This window comes from Anser brachyrhynchus (genome assembly GCF_964034855.1).
Source record: "Anser brachyrhynchus genome assembly, chromosome: 4".
Lineage (NCBI taxonomy): Eukaryota > Metazoa > Chordata > Aves > Anseriformes > Anatidae > Anser > Anser brachyrhynchus.
The window spans coordinates 55,196,168-55,215,984 of NC_137698.1; the positions used below are offsets into that span (position 1 = coordinate 55,196,168).

General features: G+C 38.6%; 1 protein-coding gene across 5 annotated transcripts in view; it reads left to right on the forward strand.

The window, feature by feature from the left end:
• Window positions 1-4,554: 4,554 nt before the first annotated feature.
• The window catches only part of RFC1 (replication factor C subunit 1), a 44,283-nt gene continuing 29,020 nt past the window's right edge, over window positions 4,555-19,817 (forward strand). The window contains exons 1-4 of one of the 5 annotated variants that reach the window (XM_080590801.1): window positions 4,555-4,685; window positions 10,848-10,976; window positions 12,725-12,800; window positions 14,962-15,081. In XM_080590801.1, coding sequence (XP_080446927.1) covers window positions 4,584-4,685; window positions 10,848-10,976; window positions 12,725-12,800; window positions 14,962-15,081 — 427 coding nt within the window. In that variant the 5' untranslated portion in view covers window positions 4,555-4,583. Of the gene's footprint in view, window positions 4,686-4,899; window positions 5,265-9,454; window positions 10,080-10,847; window positions 10,977-12,724; window positions 12,801-14,961; window positions 15,082-19,817 lie in introns of those variants that run through there. The other 4 variants (XM_080590798.1, XM_080590799.1, XM_080590802.1 and 1 more) reach the window with 4 other exon arrangements.

The following is a 19,817-nucleotide window of genomic DNA, read 5'->3' on the forward strand; positions in this document are numbered from 1 at the left end:
TCCTCTGTGCAGCTCTATGCACAGCAGCAGTACAAAATTAACAAGGTCTGTTCTAGTCCTTAAGCAATTTCCCTTAATTTCTTTAAATAAAAATAATTAGCAAAGATAATTAGGCTCAAGAGATGCTATTTTGGTATTGATTAATTTAACAATCTCAGTATATGCAGCTGGGTTATCAGTACAGTGAATATCTTACAGAGCAGCTAGACAATATTTTATAATCTCATCTTTTAACATATTTCAAATTACAGCAAAACTACATGCGTCAAGACATGGTAAATTTACTAAATACAGTAAGGCTGATGCCTGCTATTTTTGCTTTTCTTCAGGCACAGTAATATAAAATGTATTCACACTTAGATCACAGCTGCTCAAGAGCAATACGAGGCATCTTTACATGCAAGACAGTTATACATTGAAACCTGAGCATGGGAACAACTTACCACATAAGTATAGCACCGTGTTTGGATGAATTAGTCCTGCTGACATGTAGGAGATGAAAGTCCAGATGGACTGCTGGGCTACTGCTGCTTTATTGTTCCTGCTACCTCTGCGAGCATGTTTGCAAGCAGCCTGGGTGTCTTTGGCCAGCATTGCATAACGCCATTCAGACATACCTTGAGTTTAACAATTAAGCTGATTAAGACAATGGAAGATGGAAGACATATTATATTTGTTTTAAGATAAACAACAGAACATCTACCTTGATGCGTGTTTGTAAACATTTCTCTGCAGTGCCTGTACAAGAAACAGTTTCATCATAGATGTTGAAGAAAGCTCCCACCGACATCTTCTGCACTGCAGATCTCTACTGGCTGGGCTCTACTGTATTGTATGTTGTGAAACAGAACTGCAACACAAGTCTTTGTAGATGCTGCTATATCACTAAGGTAGTTTGTTACCACGATTACTGGATGTTTGAGTTCAAAACGCCCATAGAAGCTCTGTAACACTGTGGCTTTTTATTGGTGAGGTAAAACCATCAGGCTTCTCCCCAGCAACTAGAGCAGAGTTTGCACAACCTGCATCTTATTGCAGGCAACGGGGTGCATATACATGAGATGTGAAAGGTGCAGCAGAGACTTGTGCTCCCAGATGCTTAATCTGGACAAAGTCACGAACTGGATTTCTTTCCTTATTATTGATATGACTTGGAGCATGCCCCAATCAAGGTTTGGAAATGTTTTTCACTACAAGACTCCAAATCTAGTTTCTTACTGCTTTGTCACTTCAACTGTTCAGTCTATAATGTAACTTCATAAAGTTAAAGAGGAAGCAATTAAACTGATGAGAATCAAGTAGTGACTTGAATTTGGAAGGGGGCTGTGATTAGCTAGCTGAGCAGAGAGGGGGAAAGGAAATATGTGACTGTTAATTTAGAAAACAATTAACACAGGCTAGTGAGATGTGATCAGGGACTGTTGAGAAGCGAGGTTGCGGAGGGAGGGGAAGAGAAGAGGCAGGAATTAATTATTCCACTAGCTCAAGTGGTAAAGTCAGAGCAGGCTCTAGCCCTGATGCTGTTTGTGGATGTCAGTAAGATGCTGCACAGTGGGACTTCCTGCCCCCAGCCGTGCATTTAATGGCCCTGGTTTCAGAATGAATCACCGCTGGGAGAGGCTGTGGTCTCCAGGGCACCTGCCATTGCTGTTACAGTAGTCAGGAGGCCTAATAATTACACAGTTCAATTCACATCTATCAAATTTCCTTTTCTATTCTTGCCTCTGCCAAGATTAAGTGATTCAAATTCTGAAACCAGCTTCTCACTTGACCACAGATTATGTTTCTTGGGTCAGGGTTTCATCTTGAAAACCTGGGGTTTGATCTGCAGAAATGTTGAACACGTTACTTGCAAAGTTTGAATGTATACAATGTCAGCATGAGTTAAGACACTCATTCTGTCTAGATATTCAAATGAAGATAGAGAAAAGACTTAAAGACAAAGTTCACTTAGAAAAAGTGTGATGTTTACAATAGCATCAGCTGCTCAGATCTGCTAATGTTAAGTGCTCCAGAAGCATGACTTATGTAACTGTCCTTCACGCTGCAATGCAAGTCTAAAACTTATCTTTGCCTTATACAGCAGAAACTGTTTGAGATGGGATCAACTCTTTTCTGAAGACACATAATTGTGATGGCTACTATAGAAAGCTTAACGTCAATAGAAACTAGAGCACAGATTTACAAGGAATTTTTGGTCTGCAACAAAATGCAAATTCCTGTTTCTAAAAGTATTTTTTTTTTTTTTTTTAACCAGAGACTCTAATAAACAGACTATTACCTACAGGATTCATCCAAAATACAGCCTACCATCTAGTAAATGAGTACTTTAATGTTTATTAATGCCATGAAAAAATGTAGAATTCAACCTGAAATTTTAATTTCAAGAAACATACTCTTGCTGTGTTTTCCCACAGAATTATGATACTGTACTTCTTTAGGGCAATTCCTAACCTCTGAGGTTCTTTGGACATCTGTGAAGCTCAGAACATCTCTGTTGCATGATACATCATAAAGATTTCTTAAACATGACATGAATTGTCCCCTAAAACAGTCCAGAAACACTGCCTTATGGACTTCAGAAGTATATCAGTGTTATGATACAATGTTATCTATTCTGTACTTCAGTTAAGTTTCATGTAATTCAAATCTGTAGAGCAGTAAAAACATTACCTCAAGATAGTTACAATGAAAGTTGATTTCAATTCCAAAATGGTATCAACATAGTAAAATACAAAAATGTGAAAATAAACAAAAAGAAACAGACTATTTTTCTTTTATCAGTATAAGAAAACACTTTTGCCTTATAAACTTGAAAAGGCCTTCCCTAATAACAACAGTAAGACTGGTTTTGTTCAATAGGGAAGAAGCCTAAAGCTAAATTAACATTTCAGTTTTTTTTTTTTAATGTAGAAAACATCAACTGAAAAGTCAAACAGTCTGATTTTCAAACATTTTTCAAACTGATTTTCAAGTCTGATTTTTTATTATTTGTGTTTCATAAATACAGTGGCGACATTGAGTGTACTTTTGCTATGTTTTAAAAAATCAGCATTTTAAATGGGATAATATGCCTTTAAAACATAACCCATGATCAATTAGAGGATCAGGAGGGATACTGCCTTCATTTTACCTTGCAAAGCACATCTTAATACAATGATTATTCAGGTTTGTTTCCTGTGGAAGTACATGTTTTTTCCTATTTGCAGTGGTTTCACAGCTATGCATGCAGAAACAGACCATCCCCCTGCTGTACCCAGAAATGAATTCCAAACATTCAATCTAAAGGGTTTAACCCTTCTTCATGAAGGGTTAAACTCATGCCTTCCAAGAAACATGAACATGTCACAAGCCCACAAGCAGATACTGCTCTGCTGGATGTTATTCTCGGTAGCTTTATCAAATACAAACAGAGATAACCACCTGCAATAATTCTTTTAGCATTATTTAAACAGTTTGTGTGGCTCTTACAAATGTCAGCCTTTTTAACTCCTCTTCAATTCTTGTATCAGGGACATGCACAGCTTTAAAAATGACGTAAGAATTAAACAGGTAAATACAAACATATAGCTAGAGATGTTTTTCTAAAGAGATACTGGTTTTGTTTGCATAGCCATTATAGTTGAGTAGATACAGAATGGCTTGCAAAAAGTACTGAAAAGTGTAGCCTGTATTCTGGTCTACATTTACTTGCTTGCTCTTTCATGTGCTTCTTAAGCATTAATCCAAATTTGCAAGCTGTGCTAATGTTACAGATATAAAAGAAAGAATCCACCAGCAACTTCTATACAAACAGGATCTTTCAATTACTTGACGTCCAACTTAAAGAAGTAAACTTGAACAGTAATTCGTATCATTAACATGCATGATTTCTCAGATTAGGCAAATGGATCTGTCTTTTATCTGTGTAAGTGTCTTTGCTGGAGTTTGATCATGTCACCGAATGGTCTTGTTATGGGGAAAAAAAAGAGGTGAATACAGAAGGTACATAAATACAGAAGGTATAGAAATGATAGCATGGGAAATAGGACTATGAGACAAGTACAAATTGAACTTGGACTTTTTGCTGTTTTATGAGTGGTTTTCTATACCAATGGCAGTATTTTAAATGTCAGAAATTCTGCTTGTCCTCTCCTTTTTTTTTTTTTCTTTCTTTTTTCTTTTTTTTTTTTTTCTGCAAGACTGGCAATAATTTGAGATTCAGTAGGTTGGGTGAATTTAAACATCAAATATTTATTGAGAGGGGATCTAATTAGAAAATTAATTAGCAAGTAGAGAAGAAAATGGAAGAAAACATGCACGATTTCACTGGAAATGGATGCAAAAAGGTGACTGGGTGTGCTGGGCCTGTAGCTTGTGCTTCTCACAAGACTCCCTGCTAGGCCTGGGACTTCCCTGGGGCTTTAGGGATGCGGGAGAATCCGGCAGAGGAATAAACTCCTGGCACTTCCTGCAGGACCAGGGAAGGGGAAGAAAAAGCAGGGAGATTGTTACGGCAGGGAGGCGATGTTAGGGCCGGCTGTATCCCCTGTGGGGATACACTGCCCCTGTGTGCCTCACGCGCTTCAGCGCAAAAAAAAATAATGATTTATCTAGCGGAGGTAAACCTTGCCAGTGCAAATGGCAAGGCTAAGGAAACACCTGTTCCTCTAGACCTGCACGTACTGCAAGGCCACCATTTTGAGGTGAGCTGCCACCTCCATTAGGGAGCTGGGGTTGTTTAGTCTGGTGGAGGCCTCAAGGGAAGCCTTATTGCTCTCTACAACTGCCTGAAAGGAAGGTGTAGGGAGCTGGGGGTCGGCCTCTTCTCACAGGTAACCAGTGATAGGCCTAGAGGGAATGGCCTCAAGTTGTGCCAAGGGAGGTTCAGGTTGGAAATGAGGAGACATTTCTCCTCAGAAAGAGCAGTCAGGCATTGGGACGGGCTGCCCAGGGAGGTGGTGGAGTCACCGGCCCTGGGAGTGTTCAAGGAGAAGCTGGACATGGTGCCTGGGGACGTGGTTTTGTGGGCGACAGTGGCGGTAGGGGGGTGGTTGGACGCGAAGATCTCGGATCCCTTCTCCACCCTAACGCCCCCAGCGTTAGCGCCCGGGGCCGAGCCCTGCCGCCGCCCCGCCCCTCGCGCCTGTGACGACAGCGGCGCGCGCCGCGGTGGCGGGAGTTGGCGCGAAGCTTTGCGGGGTTCCGGGGTTAGGGGGGGCGGTGGCGGCGGCCATGGAGCCGGAGGCGTCCCGCTGAGGAGGCAGCGCGCCGCCAGCAGCATGGTGAGACGGGGCGGGGGCTGCCCAGCCAAGGCCGCGGGCCCGGCCCGGCCCGGCCCGGCGCGGCCCTCCGCCGGCTGGGGGTGGGCACGGGAGCGTTGCGCAGATGGCGCGCGGCGGCCGGTGGGCGCCTGCCCGGCTGCGCGCGGCTGCAGCCCCGCGACCGTTGGGGCCGTTGGGGCCGTTGGCACGCGGCGCGCGCCGCCCCCCCCCCCCCCCCCCCCCCCATCTCCTGAGGGTGCGGGGATCCCGCCCTGAGGGGAAAATAGAGCCGTGCCCAGGGGAGCAGCGGCCCTGGGGTGCTCGTCCCCGGGTGGCTGTGACTGCCCTGCTTCCTCCTCCCCCCCCAGAAAATGGTGGGGAAACGAGGCACAGGCCGTGTGCTCAGCCCGGGTGGGAGGCAGCCTGCCCCTGCTGCGGCTCCGCGCCCCTTTTGGTCAACGTACGTCGGGGTGTTCCTGTGTCAAAACGGGGCAGTGTTGGTACAGAAAGGGGGAAAGATAACTTGGAAATTGGAACTCGATGATAAACAACGGAGGATGCAGTCCTAAACAGGGCGTGAAGAGATTGTAAAATATAAGCTTCTATCTGTGTGTGTGTGTGTATTTGCTTTCCAAAATGTGCATACTTTACAAACTGCTGCTCGCTTATGCAGCCATTATAAGATGGTATCCCCTCGTCACCTCTTGCTCAGACACGTTTGCCTCTGCTTAGGTGGAGTCTCCATGCAGATGTTTTACTGGCTTACCTAAAAATGCAGTTCAAAGCCAGTTTAGCTTTGGTTTTGGCCCCTTCACATAGAGTTTAACTTTTTTAAAACATCTCACACTCAATATTCAGCCATGATGGGCGATACCATATCAGCCTGCCAGCACTAAGAATCCTGAAACTAATAAACGGTGGTATTTTAGTCATCAGCCACAAACTACCCATGTTCTTTGGGAGGGTGAGGCTTCTGCTGACTACCCTGTTCCCCTGCCAACACCTTGTTAAAAAACAGCTTACTGGAAGACTTGTTTCCTCCTTTTCTACCCCCGGGTATAAAGGCACTCTCTCCCTGTGTAGTGTCTTTTTGAATGTTACACATCTCTCAATGTCTGGCACTTTCCTAGAAGAGAGGAAGGTAGCTATCATTTTGGAAAAGTATGAGTTGCCTCAGTCCATTCCCTTTTTTTTTTTTTTTTCAGTGCTGAAAAGAGGCAGAACTATCACTGTACAGCTGTGGAGATAGAGGCAAAAATACAGAGATGCTAGTTGCCTTGTCCCCAGCTCGCTGATGTGCAGTGACAGCTCAGGCTTACTGGGATGTAATATCAGACTCTTTCAAACAGGCCTTTTTCATGTACTGCCAAACATAAGTGGCCTTTGTCAGGTTGGTTCTGCAGCATCTTCTCAGCTGTGCTGAGTGGATGTGTGCGGAGTTACACAACGAACTGATCTGTGTTTGAGGGGATTTATTTTTTACTCAGATTAGTTGCCTGACCCAGTTCCCATGCAGAGAACTATACTGGTACAACTGAGGGGAATGAGTGACTGGGAGCAGGGGCTCCTTGAGCTGCTTTTAGCTGAGAAAAGCAGTCATATGGATGGCTGTAGCATTAGCTGGAATGTACTCAGAACTGTGATACTGCTCTGAAAATACCGTATAGTACTTGTGCTTCAGCAGCCTGGTTTAGTGAGAGGTGTCCCTGCCCATGGAACTAGGTGATATTTAAGGTCCCTTCCAACCCAAACCATTCTCTGATTAAGTTACCACTATTATCTTTAATTTAATATGATTAAACAAGCAGGTGTTACTGGTTTAACTCAAGTGATACTACAAATTTGATTTCAGCCAGTGCAATTTTTCTGGATGTGCCAGATATCAGAGGTGGTATTTGCAGAAAACTTGCACTGAAATAGACAGACAGTAAATACATACAAATGACTCTTAAGATGGAAGGCTCTTACAGACACTCTTTGGAGTACCTGAAGTTGTGCTACTTCCTATTGAGCTAGCTAGGTTGATAAAATTCAATTTTCTACCTCATAATGTAGTTCTGAGATGCAAACTTAGTTATGTTATTTTGGAAAATATTCTGCTTTACTGGACGCTAGTCTTCCAAAAACACTGCCTGTTATGGTTAATGGGTTTTATGGTGTTGAGATTGTTCCAGCATCCAGGTGTTGGTCTTTGGTCTAGGATGCTTTTGAAATGCAGGAAAAAAATGTGCCAGAAAGCCAATAGGGAATGCTTATGACTTTTATAACTGACTTTTTTTTTGAATTGGGTACTTACTGAAGCCTGAAAGGTCACCCTTACAAACTCTTTGAGCCTTTCTACTACCTAACAAATAGGTTTCATTCTACTAGCCTTATTTCTCCTCAGTAAAACTGATGTATAACAATCTTCCAAGAGAAAACTTGCAGCCTACCATGATTAATTTCAGTTGTCTACTGCTACTGCATAAGATTGAGGATTTGAAACAATAGTCAGAGCTGGCAAGACCTAGCCTGCATAGCCATTACTGAGGTCGTACCGCTGCGCAGACAGCTCGGCAGGAAGCAGTGCACCTGAACACAGCTTTTCAGGCTGTCCAGACGCTATGCATGAGCTACCCCCCTAATTTAGTGAGAGTGATCAGAAATAGCGCCTTATCTGGGGCTGTGGCTAGGTCTCTGCGACATTTGGTGTCAAGATGTGGATCAGAATCCTTGGTTTAGTAGCATTGGTTTAAAAGATGCCTCTAAACTGAAGTGCTCGGTAGTAATTTCATCATATGTATTTTCAGATCTGACTGGTACAGACCAGAGTAAAAAACTCTCAACCCTCCCTCTTACTTGGGTGAAACTGCTCAAAGTTACACTTAGCGTTGCTGTTGCTGAAGCTCCCATGAGGAGCCAGAGTAATACAGTCCCAGCTCTTTAATTCCAGTCCCGTGGGGATCACCTGGGACAGCCATGCTGGTGAATGTGTCTCCAGAGATACATATATTGCTTCATTTCTGCAGTTGGTTGTGCAGTGAATTAATTATTCATCTGGCTTCTCTTAATAAATAGCAAAAAAAAAAAAAAATCTTTCTCTTTTGAGTCTCAGATAAAAGCATCTGTGAAAGATAACTTTCTTGTTGTACTGTGACGTACTTGTCTCCCAAGCAATTCTGAATTCACAATCTGTTACCGTCCAGCGGTGTCTAACAAGGTTACCTAGAGTAGGCTGGCTGAAGAAGATTGGAGAATGTATAACTCTGAAGATTGAAGAAGACTGTACATAGTTGCTGAATTTCCTTTGTAGCTTAGGGCTGTGTAGTTTAGTCGCTCCTAAGTAGATTGTGACCAGGGGAAATGAAAATTTATTACCCGTACAGAATCTTCTACTCAAAAATGTCTAGGTGGCTTCTGTGCTGTTATATTTACAGTATTTTTGAAAAAAAACAACAACAACTAAACACAAACACGTAATGATAAAAAAAAAGAGTTGCAATTTCTTGAGGACTGAGGTGTAATTTGCAGCAAGAGAGTAGACTGTAGTGTTAGCACAGGGAGGCGATTTTGGACTCTAGATGCTGTCTCACAACAGTATTTTCAAGGAATAAGTAGCAATTTAATGGTGATTTCTTGATGGTTAGAAGATACTGCTTTGAGTAAAAAAAAAAAAGTGATCTGATGAGGCAGAAAAGAATAATTTACGTGGTATAATTTGGGCTTTAGCAGTTGAGGAACTGGGATTAAAATAGTGGAAGTAGCTGGGTCTTTGGCCAATTGTCAGGGCAATTTCATGTATTTTGTTTATTAAATCTGCATTTAATAACCCAGGATACAGTAGTATTGTCTTATAGCAGTACCTAAAAAATATCAAGTATTACTGCATATAATGCTAGCAGGGCAGCTCATTTACTAGTTAAGAGTTTTTTGTTAAATTACTGAAACAAATAGAGAGTTACTGTTGATTTAAAATTAATTGTTCTCCAAATATTTTAAGCTTAAAGTAACATTATCACTATAAAAAATAGAAATAGTGTTGCAGTATTTAAATCATTTTACTATGTAAAAGATCTAATGAGAAGTGTTGCCTGTGTTACCTTATGACTAAGAAGTCAGTGATGATGATTGAGTGATCTAGTCCATGAATCTATTTTGTAACTTTTTACATAGGTGCTTTCCTCAGACGTTTTGAATACAGGTATCTGCAGTTACAATTTCAGAGTTGTATAGTACTGCGTTTATATTGTAGGAGTACATGCAAAATAGCTAAGTGATGAAAATTTATGCCTCGAGGCATGAATTCCATAGACAGAAGTGTGTGTAGTCTCACTGCTTCTCAGTCTGCCGGTCTTCATTTGCTGAATCAGTAAAATTTTATGCAGGTAAAATGTAAACAATCCTTTTTTTTTCCAGGAAATAATACTTCTGAGTCTAGAAAATTGTTTTAAGCTAAATATACTAAATAAATCTATATGTGTCCCATACTTTGTTCGTGCTTTCAAGTCATGTATTCCCTTGGTTTTAGCCCTATAAGCTTTGATAATCCAAATCCAAACCATCACAGGACTGATAAGAGAAAAGGAGCCTGATACACACATAATCGTCGGTCATGGTTTTATGGAGATTTTAAATAAGATTTTCTTAACAATTTACTACTTTACCCCTAGATCCTATAAGAAGGAAGCACGACCTAGATGTGTGATAGCTCTCACTCTCTGATGGGGAGTAGCTGCCAGCTGGGTAGAGTATGGCCCTGAGCCACACCCCTTACCTGCCATATATTTAGGCCATACCAGAAACTTTCTGTCTTTCTTTACAATGGCAGCTACCCCTGGGGGTAGTGGTACCACAGAGGTACAATTTTTGTGTTTGTTTTTTAATGGAGCTGTAATATTAGGTTTTTAAACAGATTGGTGTTTGTGTGTAGGCTAGTGCATGTTGTAATTGAAGCTTCAGCTACTAATCTTACTTATTTAGGAAGCTTTTTATAGTTGTACTCTGGTAAGATAACAAAACAAGGTTACAAAACCGACCTTTCTGGAGCTCTTTGTATTATATTCTTAATGTATTTTTTCTCAATTTATTTCTTGCTGGCTAATTCTCTTAGTGAGATCAGATTTACTGACCTAAATTTATAAAAAGGTGGAGGATGCAGTAAGTCCCACTAATTGACTGCTTTCTAGATCTTGGTGCTTTTTTCCTGTTTACATCGTATGCTACTTCCTACCTGAGTTGGTCATTTCAACAATAAAAACACTGAGCTAGGTTTGTGATAACTAATTGAGGAAAAAAATCTAGTTAGACATCTGTTTGAAGTTACTCTATGCCATTGCTAGTGGAAGTTTTCAATTGTATATTGCTGAAGAATTTGGTAGAAGGGGAAAATAAACTTTTTTTCATGATTCAGACACAAGAGAAAGGTTGTGCAGTGTCTGAGCAGCTGTTTTTAACTAGCTGGTCTTTGTTGTCTTAATTTTAAACAAAACTTGTAGATCAACAAGTATTGTAACAGGAGTTGCTGAGAGAGTATCTTTCTTTTAAACACACTGCTGTTTTGCAGCTTGAAACTTCTAAGAGTTATTTGTATTTAAAAACTTACGAAAGTAATTTTCCTTTTAATAGGATATCCGGAAATTCTTTGGTGTTGTAACCCCTGGGAAGCGACAAGAATGCGAGAATGTGAAAAAGAGTGACAAAATAAAAAATGGGGAAGGAGACTCGAGTGGGAAAAAGAGGGGAAAAGAGACTAAGGTTAGTTTTGCTTTTCTTATTTGTAAAGTGCTTGGTTTCTCTGATATGCAATTGTTTGTATTTTTTTTTAAAGTCATAATTCTTCTCAGATACTTAAAAAACAATGTGGTATGTCAGTTTTTTTATTGGTATGGCTGTAAACTCGCTTAATGCTTACTTCTAGCAGCAAAACTTTGTGGGTGATGAAGGGGGAATGACTAATTTTCAAAATATTTGGATTGTAGGAAAAAGGAAAGGTAGGTAGAAGTTAAGATGGTCAGGTGCTAATGTAGGAGCAATCTGATGTATTTGAAGTTATTTTAGGTATGGCCCGTAGTTCTCTAAGGAGTTCTCTTATTTTTTGATTAAGGCTGATGCTTATGCACAGTAGATGTATTGTAAAGATTTCATACTGTCCAGTCAGGTAAATGTCTGTGGGAAGATGCTCTCTGACTGTTTTTTTTTTTTTTAAACACCTGTGAGGGAGGCATTAACATTACCTTTCTTGGAGGGGACACTTAGGCAAACTTGTTGCAAAGACCGAATATTGTAAAATGACAAGTTAAATAAGGGTGTGCTCTAGATTCACAGTACTTTTCATGTTATTCATCTGAACTGTTATAAAACAGAAAGGAGTGGCTTTAGAGGGCTTTAAAATCACTTAGAGGGAGGAAAGATTGCTAATGGGATTGCTTAATCTGAAGCATCAAAATCAAGAAGTAAGGTGGCCTTTTAAAAAACAAAAAGAGGTGTAGTGCGTGTGCATATAATTTCAGTGCTTCAATGTGAATATAAAGGGCCATTCAATGGAATGGAAAGACATCACAGTTGCATTGTGAGCTGTTATTTTTACTTTGCACTTCTCCAATTACATCAAGAATTTTACAAGCTTCAGGTTAGAACTGGATGCAAATCATAAAGCATATACAGTTATGTTTATCTAGGATTACATTTTTCAAAGCATTTACAGCTGCGTGTGACTACCAAAACAGCATAACCAATAGTTTTTTTTATTTTGCCAAGGACAAACCTTTCTTTCTGTGCAGCTTGTGATTTTCCTAAATACCTAAAACATCTCAGTGGTTTTTTGTTTGTTTGTTTTTTTATAATAATAAAAATAAATCCTTAAGGTGAGTTAATACTAGCTACTGCCAGATAAAACATGTTTGTCCACTGTGACAATTGGTGCAGTGTGTTAGGTAGTTGCACTGTCTAACCAGTGAGAAGAGAAGGTGCAAGCAACTAGGATGCTGAATAGGAAATCAGTCTAGCTTCATCTCTTGTGTATGGTGCTTTTTTTCCTCCTTCTCTTTTTCAATCAGCTGTTACTCTGAAGTTATGTCAAATTATGGTGGTTATGGCTGAGCCGTGTCCAGAATAGAACCAAGAGCGTACTGGCTGAATTCCTTAGAAGTAGTGTATTGGCCTGTACCACCTTTGTTTCGGGTGGGACCATGCAGTTTCTTTTTTGTATTAAAACTTGGAACTTTGAAAATCTGTTTGATTTACTTTAATTGGCATTAAACCTGAATACTAATTCTCAAAATAATCATCTGCTGTTTACATGGATCACGGTGAGCTTTGCTAGTGCACTTTGTTCCTTGTTTCTTCTCCCCTGCCCCTCTTCTCCCATTCATGAGTTAGAAAAAAGCTGTTCTCAACTGTAATAAATAAATAATTTCTGTTAGGATTTGTTTGAAACTTCCAACTTTTACTCAGTTAAATTTAGGACTCATTTACTGGTTGAACTAATAGGCTGTTACTCTTAGGTGAAGAATTCCCCCAGTGAAGATGTTCCCAAACAAAAGCAGACATACAAGAAAAAAAGAATCATCTATGATTCAGGTAATGTTTGCAGTGGTTTCAGAATGCTCCTTTGTGTCTTTGCATAAATGTTCAAGGTGGATTAGGTAAATGTAAATCTGAAAGAAAGCTGTGCTTGGTTTATTTGTTGTTGTCTTCGATAAATGCAATATTAAAACCACTTTATATGCCACCCTTCTAGAAGAGGGGGAGATCTTTGAATGCACCGGTAATTTTTATTACTTCATACTAATTATTGTTGGATATTTAAAATGATTGTTGGATAGTTAAAGTGATTCTTAATAGTGCGGTGTGTACAGTGCATGTAATATACAGTGCACGCTATATACTATATACAGTAATTTTTAACGAAGCTTCTGTTTAAAAAAGTAAAATAAAAACTAGTCCAGACAGCCAATTCTATCAAAATTCCAGAACTTTTTGATTACAAAGATGTATATAAAATGTGGGGAGTTTCAGGCTTGCTGCTGTGTTAGGGATAAATAACATCCAACTTTGGGTACAGGAAGCTGACTGTGTACTGTAACATCACAATTACAGACAATGCATGAGCAGCATACTACAGGAGACTATTTTAAAAGAGTAACATATATTGATACGTGCCTTTCTCTATTAGAAATCTTGTAAATGTTAATCCCATAGTTGTAAATTTACCATGTGGAACACCCACAATACTGTTTAAAGCACTCATCAAATATTCTAAAATACTGTTTGGAATATAATATTAAGGAAAACACCTTTTATAGTGCTTGTATTTTAAAAAAATCACAAAAAAGCCACTTACCTGTCAAGTTAGTTAAATTAAACTAGGAATTTCAAGCTTTTAAATTATTCTCAGTTGTTAGGTGATTTAATTCCTCTTTTGTTGGATTCTAAGTTTTGAATAGCTGTGAAACTGAAAAGATAGCAGGAGTTTGTACAATTCTTGACTTCTACTGAAGCCTTTAGCTTGAATTTTTAGTGACTTAATAGAAGATTGCTTCTTTTGTATAAGAAAAAGGATGACAGACATCTGTCAGATTGATGCTATTATAAACAGGAGAAATTGTTCAAATCTTCAGATAAACTGTTTTTAAAACAGTTCGTTTTGCTGTGGGGAATTGCAGTGGAAATATTTCTGCATTTAGAGTTGGAGTACAAAAGTAATAAATAATTCAACCGCTACCTTTAAAATATTTGTACACCTCCGCTTTAGTGCTGTTATCATCTGGAGGTTTTGTTACTTCTAGCCCATTAGCAGTTGGAAAAGAAAAAGAGAAATACTCTAAGTACATAATGATGGAGAAGGTTTTTAGGGACTGAAGTCAACTGATGATACAAAATTTATACACATGTTTATATGTATTGTAATTTTAATTAAGATATATATTAGGTTTTAGCATGGAAAAAGGTAGGCTCTGAAGAGTGGCTATCTGTTACATGTTAGTTGTCTCAGCTTCTTCAGCTAGTCCTGCATACTTATTTGGGTATTGGCATATATAATCTTCAGTGGTGTAAGTTTGTCCTCTTGACAGCTTTTGGGATGTAGAGAACGTTGAGGAGAGTGGCGGTCTACCAGTGCTCTCCTGAAAAATCAGGGAGTAGAACCCCAGTGATACACTCCCCCCATGGCAGCGGGGTTGGAATTAGATGATCTTTAAGGTCCCTCCCAACCCAAACCATTCAATGATTCTACTCTAGCCTGATGTTAGCTTTTGCAGTAGATGTTGTGGAATACACCAACATAATATACTGCCATATAAGTTTAATCAGGCTAATGAATCTATGTTAAAAGTTTGTTGTTGTGGGGGTGTTTGTTTTTTTTCTTTTAAAAATAATCTGATGTGGTAATCTGCCAATTATACTAATTTTTGGAAAGGCTTTTATACAGATGTAGCAGTTCTTAAACATGTAACCGTATTTCATTTTACTTAAAACAAACAAACAAAAAAAACCAAAAAACCAAACTACTGGCTAGACTGAGTTCTCTACAAATTTTGATTTAGCCATGTACATGCTAGAATAAATGATGGCTCGAATATTAGCTGATGGAGAAAAATGAAGCTGTGCTTTGACCTTCTACGTAATATTTTTTTCTCAGCTGGTTGTATGTGAACATGTTAACTGATGTTATAAGATTTGTTACTTAAAGTATGTATTGTATATGGAGGAAATCTACATTTGTGCTGTGGTCAAAATACAGATTCAGAAGAGGAGGTGCAGTCAGTGAAAAAGTCCAAGAAGCCATCAGAGAAAAAAGCAGCCACTCCAAAACTTGGTAAAGTTCTAAAGCAGCATCCTGTTGTTTATGTTTCAGAGACAGGTAATGGAAGTGCGTCGTATGTTCAGCTGTAGTGGGGTGGATTGTGTTACAGATGGGATGCATTGTTTGACTGATGTACTCTTAAATACATCTATAAGACCTAATATGGAGGACAAAAAATTATATTCTCCCTAAGCTAAAGCACTTTAGAAGTTAGTCTCCAATGTTGTAAAGAGCAGGGTAAAACTGAGGTGATGTTGGGTAGTGGCTTAGTTGATTTAATTAGGCATATAACTTCATGAGATAACACTTTTTCTGTTTGAGTATTTCATAGATTTAGGGAAAGCAGTTAAGTACAGGATGTCTTTTTAATATAGTTAAGCGACTCACTAGCACGTTTTGTGAAATGGTTACCATACATAGGTCTGAAAACCTGGATTTTTTTAAACTTGGTATATGATTTTTCCCTGTCTTTAACCTTTGCCTTTAACCAATATATTGGTGACTGAAAAAAAAAAACACCACTTTTTTGTTTTATTTCCTTGACAGCATAAGACCTTTTTTAACATTATTTGTCTATTAGTCTTTTAGGAAGAACAGTAATTGGAAAAAACAATGGTAATGAACTTGTATATACCATACTTCTCAGTCTTGCATTTCAGCTTTCTAAATGATGTTTTTTGCTTTTTGTGAAGAGGAGTGGATATAATTAATCACTCTTGATCATTTTGGGGTATTCTGTAGTCTTCTGAAAAGAATCATGAAAGTGATTAACTGTTATATTCTAAGCAGTTTTGCCTAGAATTAGCCTCCTCTTTAGAAGCTGTATAGTTCAGCCAAAACCACAATCTTAATTCAAGCCATAAATACACTTCAGTGGAACAAATAAGAGCAAATTCTGTCAGTTTGAAGATTATTGTGCATTAATTTGTTGTGGTGGTTATTTGCATGGTTGTGGTTCCTTAGTATCACTTTTCAGTGTTGCTTTTTGTGTGATCCCTGATGTTTGTGCTCTCGGGGAGAGTCTTGTTAGATTGCAAACTTGAAGGAGACATTCATCTGCTGTTGTGGAACCTGTATCTTGCAGAATCCTCATTGAAGAGGTTTCCTTCTCAGCGCCAAAACAAAGTACTGATAGTGATTTTTTTTTTTTTCCTTCAGGTTTTCCTAGTTCTATCATGAAGCAGTTTTGTTTATAATTATTTACTTCATATCATGCATTTTCCTCTATTAAATTGGAGATGTTATGAGAAGTTGTATTGGTATTAGTTGACTGGTAAACATCAGTTTATGCAGACTTGTGTCTCACTTGTGAATTGAGCGTTCTTAAAGGTATGCCACCAACATAGATGAAAATACAGTTTTTGTGAAAATTGATCTGTGGAAGAAAATTAACAGGTCTTCTAGTATTCACATAACATTTCAGTACTTCTTGAATATGAACTTTACTTCTTTTGGCATCTGCAGACGCTTGGCTGAATATGTGTTCATGTGTGTTGTCATGTGAAGAGTTTTTTTTGAGAACATTTGAAATATGTGCAAGTATCCTTGCAGCTTCAGGGTGTGCTTTTACTAGTAGTAGTTCTCCCATTCTGTTTTAACTAAGAGAGCTGTTAGTAGCATATAAGCAAAGGTTAAGATTATATGCAGGCAGAAATAATTCACTTTCTAAGATTCTGACAGTAGGATGAATTATGTTCATGACTTACTGAATAGCATAGATTGGAAACATATCAAATTTGACTGAAGTTCACTTTATAAGATAGAAAATAGTGTTTTACTTTTTTGATACATTGTTTCGAGCTGAGAGCTACCCAAGTAAAATGTTGTCTAGTTAGGTTTGTTCTTTTCAGACAGGTACGCTTTTAAAAAATGGTTTTATTTATTTATTTTTCTGGACTGGGTCTATGGTAACTTCATGTTAATTTGTTGTAATGCAGATAAACTGAGGTATTTGATACCAAACACCAGTTACTGTACTCAGATCACCAGTGTAACACTAGCTGTAGAATCTCCTCTGAGTTGCCCACTGGGTGGGCACATTTTGGTCACAGAGATGTTTCTTACATTTGTGATGCATCTGCCCACTTCTTACTGCTTTACTTTACTTTCTTACTTTATCCAGTCTGAGTTTAGCTGAGGCTTTAAATATCAGGTCTTACACATTTGTCTCATAGTGTAGTTTTTTACTAGTTGCAGTACTTCCCTGGTATATATTCTTAGAAACTGTGATCAAATTTAAGGCCTATGCAGACTTGAAGCTAAACCTTGTATAAAACATGTTTCTATAAGTGTTAGATTGCCAATTCTTCTGGTATCACTCTTTGAGTTTTAGAACGCATAACTTGGAAAAGTGGACACCGTCCCTGGGTTTGGTATCTCTTTTGTTAAGATAATTGCTGAATATAAACATTGCCTCCCTAATCCTTCCTTGTGTTTTTAAAACAAAAAAGTACTGTTTGCTGCTGTGTCCAATCAGAGGCATCACTCAGCTGGCTTCCTCCCCAGCCTTTTTGTTCCTCCAGGCTCTCTTCACAATCATGGTTTCTGAGATGGATTGTAATTATTTTATTTGTCCTAGGTATTTGACCTGGCATTTAGCTGTAACATGTCACATACTGAGATGAGCCCAATTTAATAAACTATCCTGAACACTTCATCTATCTTATATGTCCATATCTGTTTCTCAAAACTTAATTTCTTTTGACAGTTTTGCCAACAACTCTTTCCTAATTAATTATAAATAATATTTAATAGCATTGACGCCAGAGTAGATAAAAGATCAGATTCCTGAGGAATAAATGGTAGCTATTTAGCTTTATTACACAATTCTAGTTGGTGTAATCGAGCTTTTCTTCATAGGGATACCATGGGAATGCTGGTCAAGGTTATTAGTGAAATCCCTGAAAACTGCGGCTCAAGGTTACTGTTATCTAAAGAGCCTTAAGTACACACAGGTGACTTATAGTCTGTGACTAAAACAATGCTTTTATAATCTTGAGATTTAACACTTGACTTTCATTTATATTTAATCCATATAAATTGTTTCTTCAGCATATTGGAGCTGGGGAGAGGTTGTCTCAAGTGAGTGTGAGACTGCTATTAGCTTGGGCTAAACACATTTTATAAGAATAGGAATATAGAGAAGATACTAATGACACTGTAGGAATTTGTCCTTTTCTTGTTTTTAGTGTTACGCAGTTGAAAACTCAGATCAAGAATAGTGTCGTTGGACTTGCCCCAAAGTCAGTATCGTTCTCCAGGGCTATATCCTCAGAAATGTTTGAAAAAGTCTTTTGACATCAAGTAGTCGGTAGGAGCTTGGTAGTCAATTGTCTCAACCCATTTTTGAATCTGATTTGAAACCTCCTGTGATTACTTGAACTTTATTTCAGCTCTCCTTTATGGCTTTGTGGGATACAGTTTTCTTGAAGATTATTGTGGGAATTACTTTTTGGTTTGTCTAGGAGTAGATTTATTAGCTTGTAAAGTATGTAGTTTTTATCAAAAAAAAAAAAGACAAAGTAAAGCAAAAGTGGTTTCTCTCTGTGGTTATGTAAGTAATACTTTGTTATTGAAATATTTAATTTAAAGAATTATCTAGTTTACTGATGGCCAGAGTAGAAGCCATTTTAGCAGGTAACAAGGGAAAAAGAAAAGCCTGCCTTGTGATAGAAGAGTCTGGCAGATTGGGAAAAACCCAAATGTTTGTTGTACTTGTTAAACAGTTGAACAAAGTGTTATTTTAATGAAGTATGGAACCTTGAGTTTTGTTTGTGGGAGATGACCTGCTGTTGTGATGCATTGAGCCTGGTCTCGTTTCATCATAAGTGGCTGTTTGACAGGAACTGGGACTTGAATTGCTTTTAGTGAACACTTGGTCTTTCATATATGTTGTGTAGCAGTAATTATGTCTATGTAGGAATTGTCTTAACAGTCTGAATAGTGCAAAATGTAACTTTAAAAGAAATTAGCCTTGTTCTAGGTGGTAGGCTGAATTATTTATAAAGCTAGGAAAAGTGAAGGTGGTAGAAAGCGCGTAGGATTGTAGGTTACTGGAAAGCCGTTCCTTGAGGGCTTAGAATACAGGGCAAGAAGAATAGCTTGTGAATGTGCAGGCTGAATATCACCGCTTTTAATATAGAGAATATCAAAAGGAAAAATCAGGAAGAGTTGGATAACTGCTAGTGACCAAAGAAGCCCTCAAGTCCAAACACTGTTTCAAGTTAGCAGCAGATTGTCAGTGAATAAGCACGTCTCACATTGAACTATCTAATAGGGGAGTAAAAAATTGTCACTTTTACTTTCTGGGCAATATTAGCACAGTATATGCTTGCAGAAGTAGCTATGCTCGTGGAAAACAGCTCTTCATGTAGCAGCTTTCCTTTAAAATGCTTTTTGAAAGGTCAGTTGAGAGTATGCAGTTGAACCTCAAGGGAGTTTGTCTTAAAATGCACTTTGTGGAAGGAGAGTTACGAGTTCTGGCAGAAATGCTATGAAGAAGCAAGAACTGGTGTTGCAGAGGGCAATGTTAGAAGGTACTTAAGAGCAAGCCCTACAGAAATTTACTTCATTAGGTGCCAAGGTGCGCTCTTTACTCCTGATAACTTGTCTCTGTGCCTCATTTTTCCTTGCATAAATTTAGGAATACCAGCAGTACATTGTAAGGGTCCTGTAATAACTGCACTCAGAAGTGGTGAGAACAGCATTTATTCAACCAATTAATGTCTGTTTCCTTTTCACCTCTAGTATGACTCATGAATCCAGTTGCAGATTAGGCAGGTTATTTTTCACTT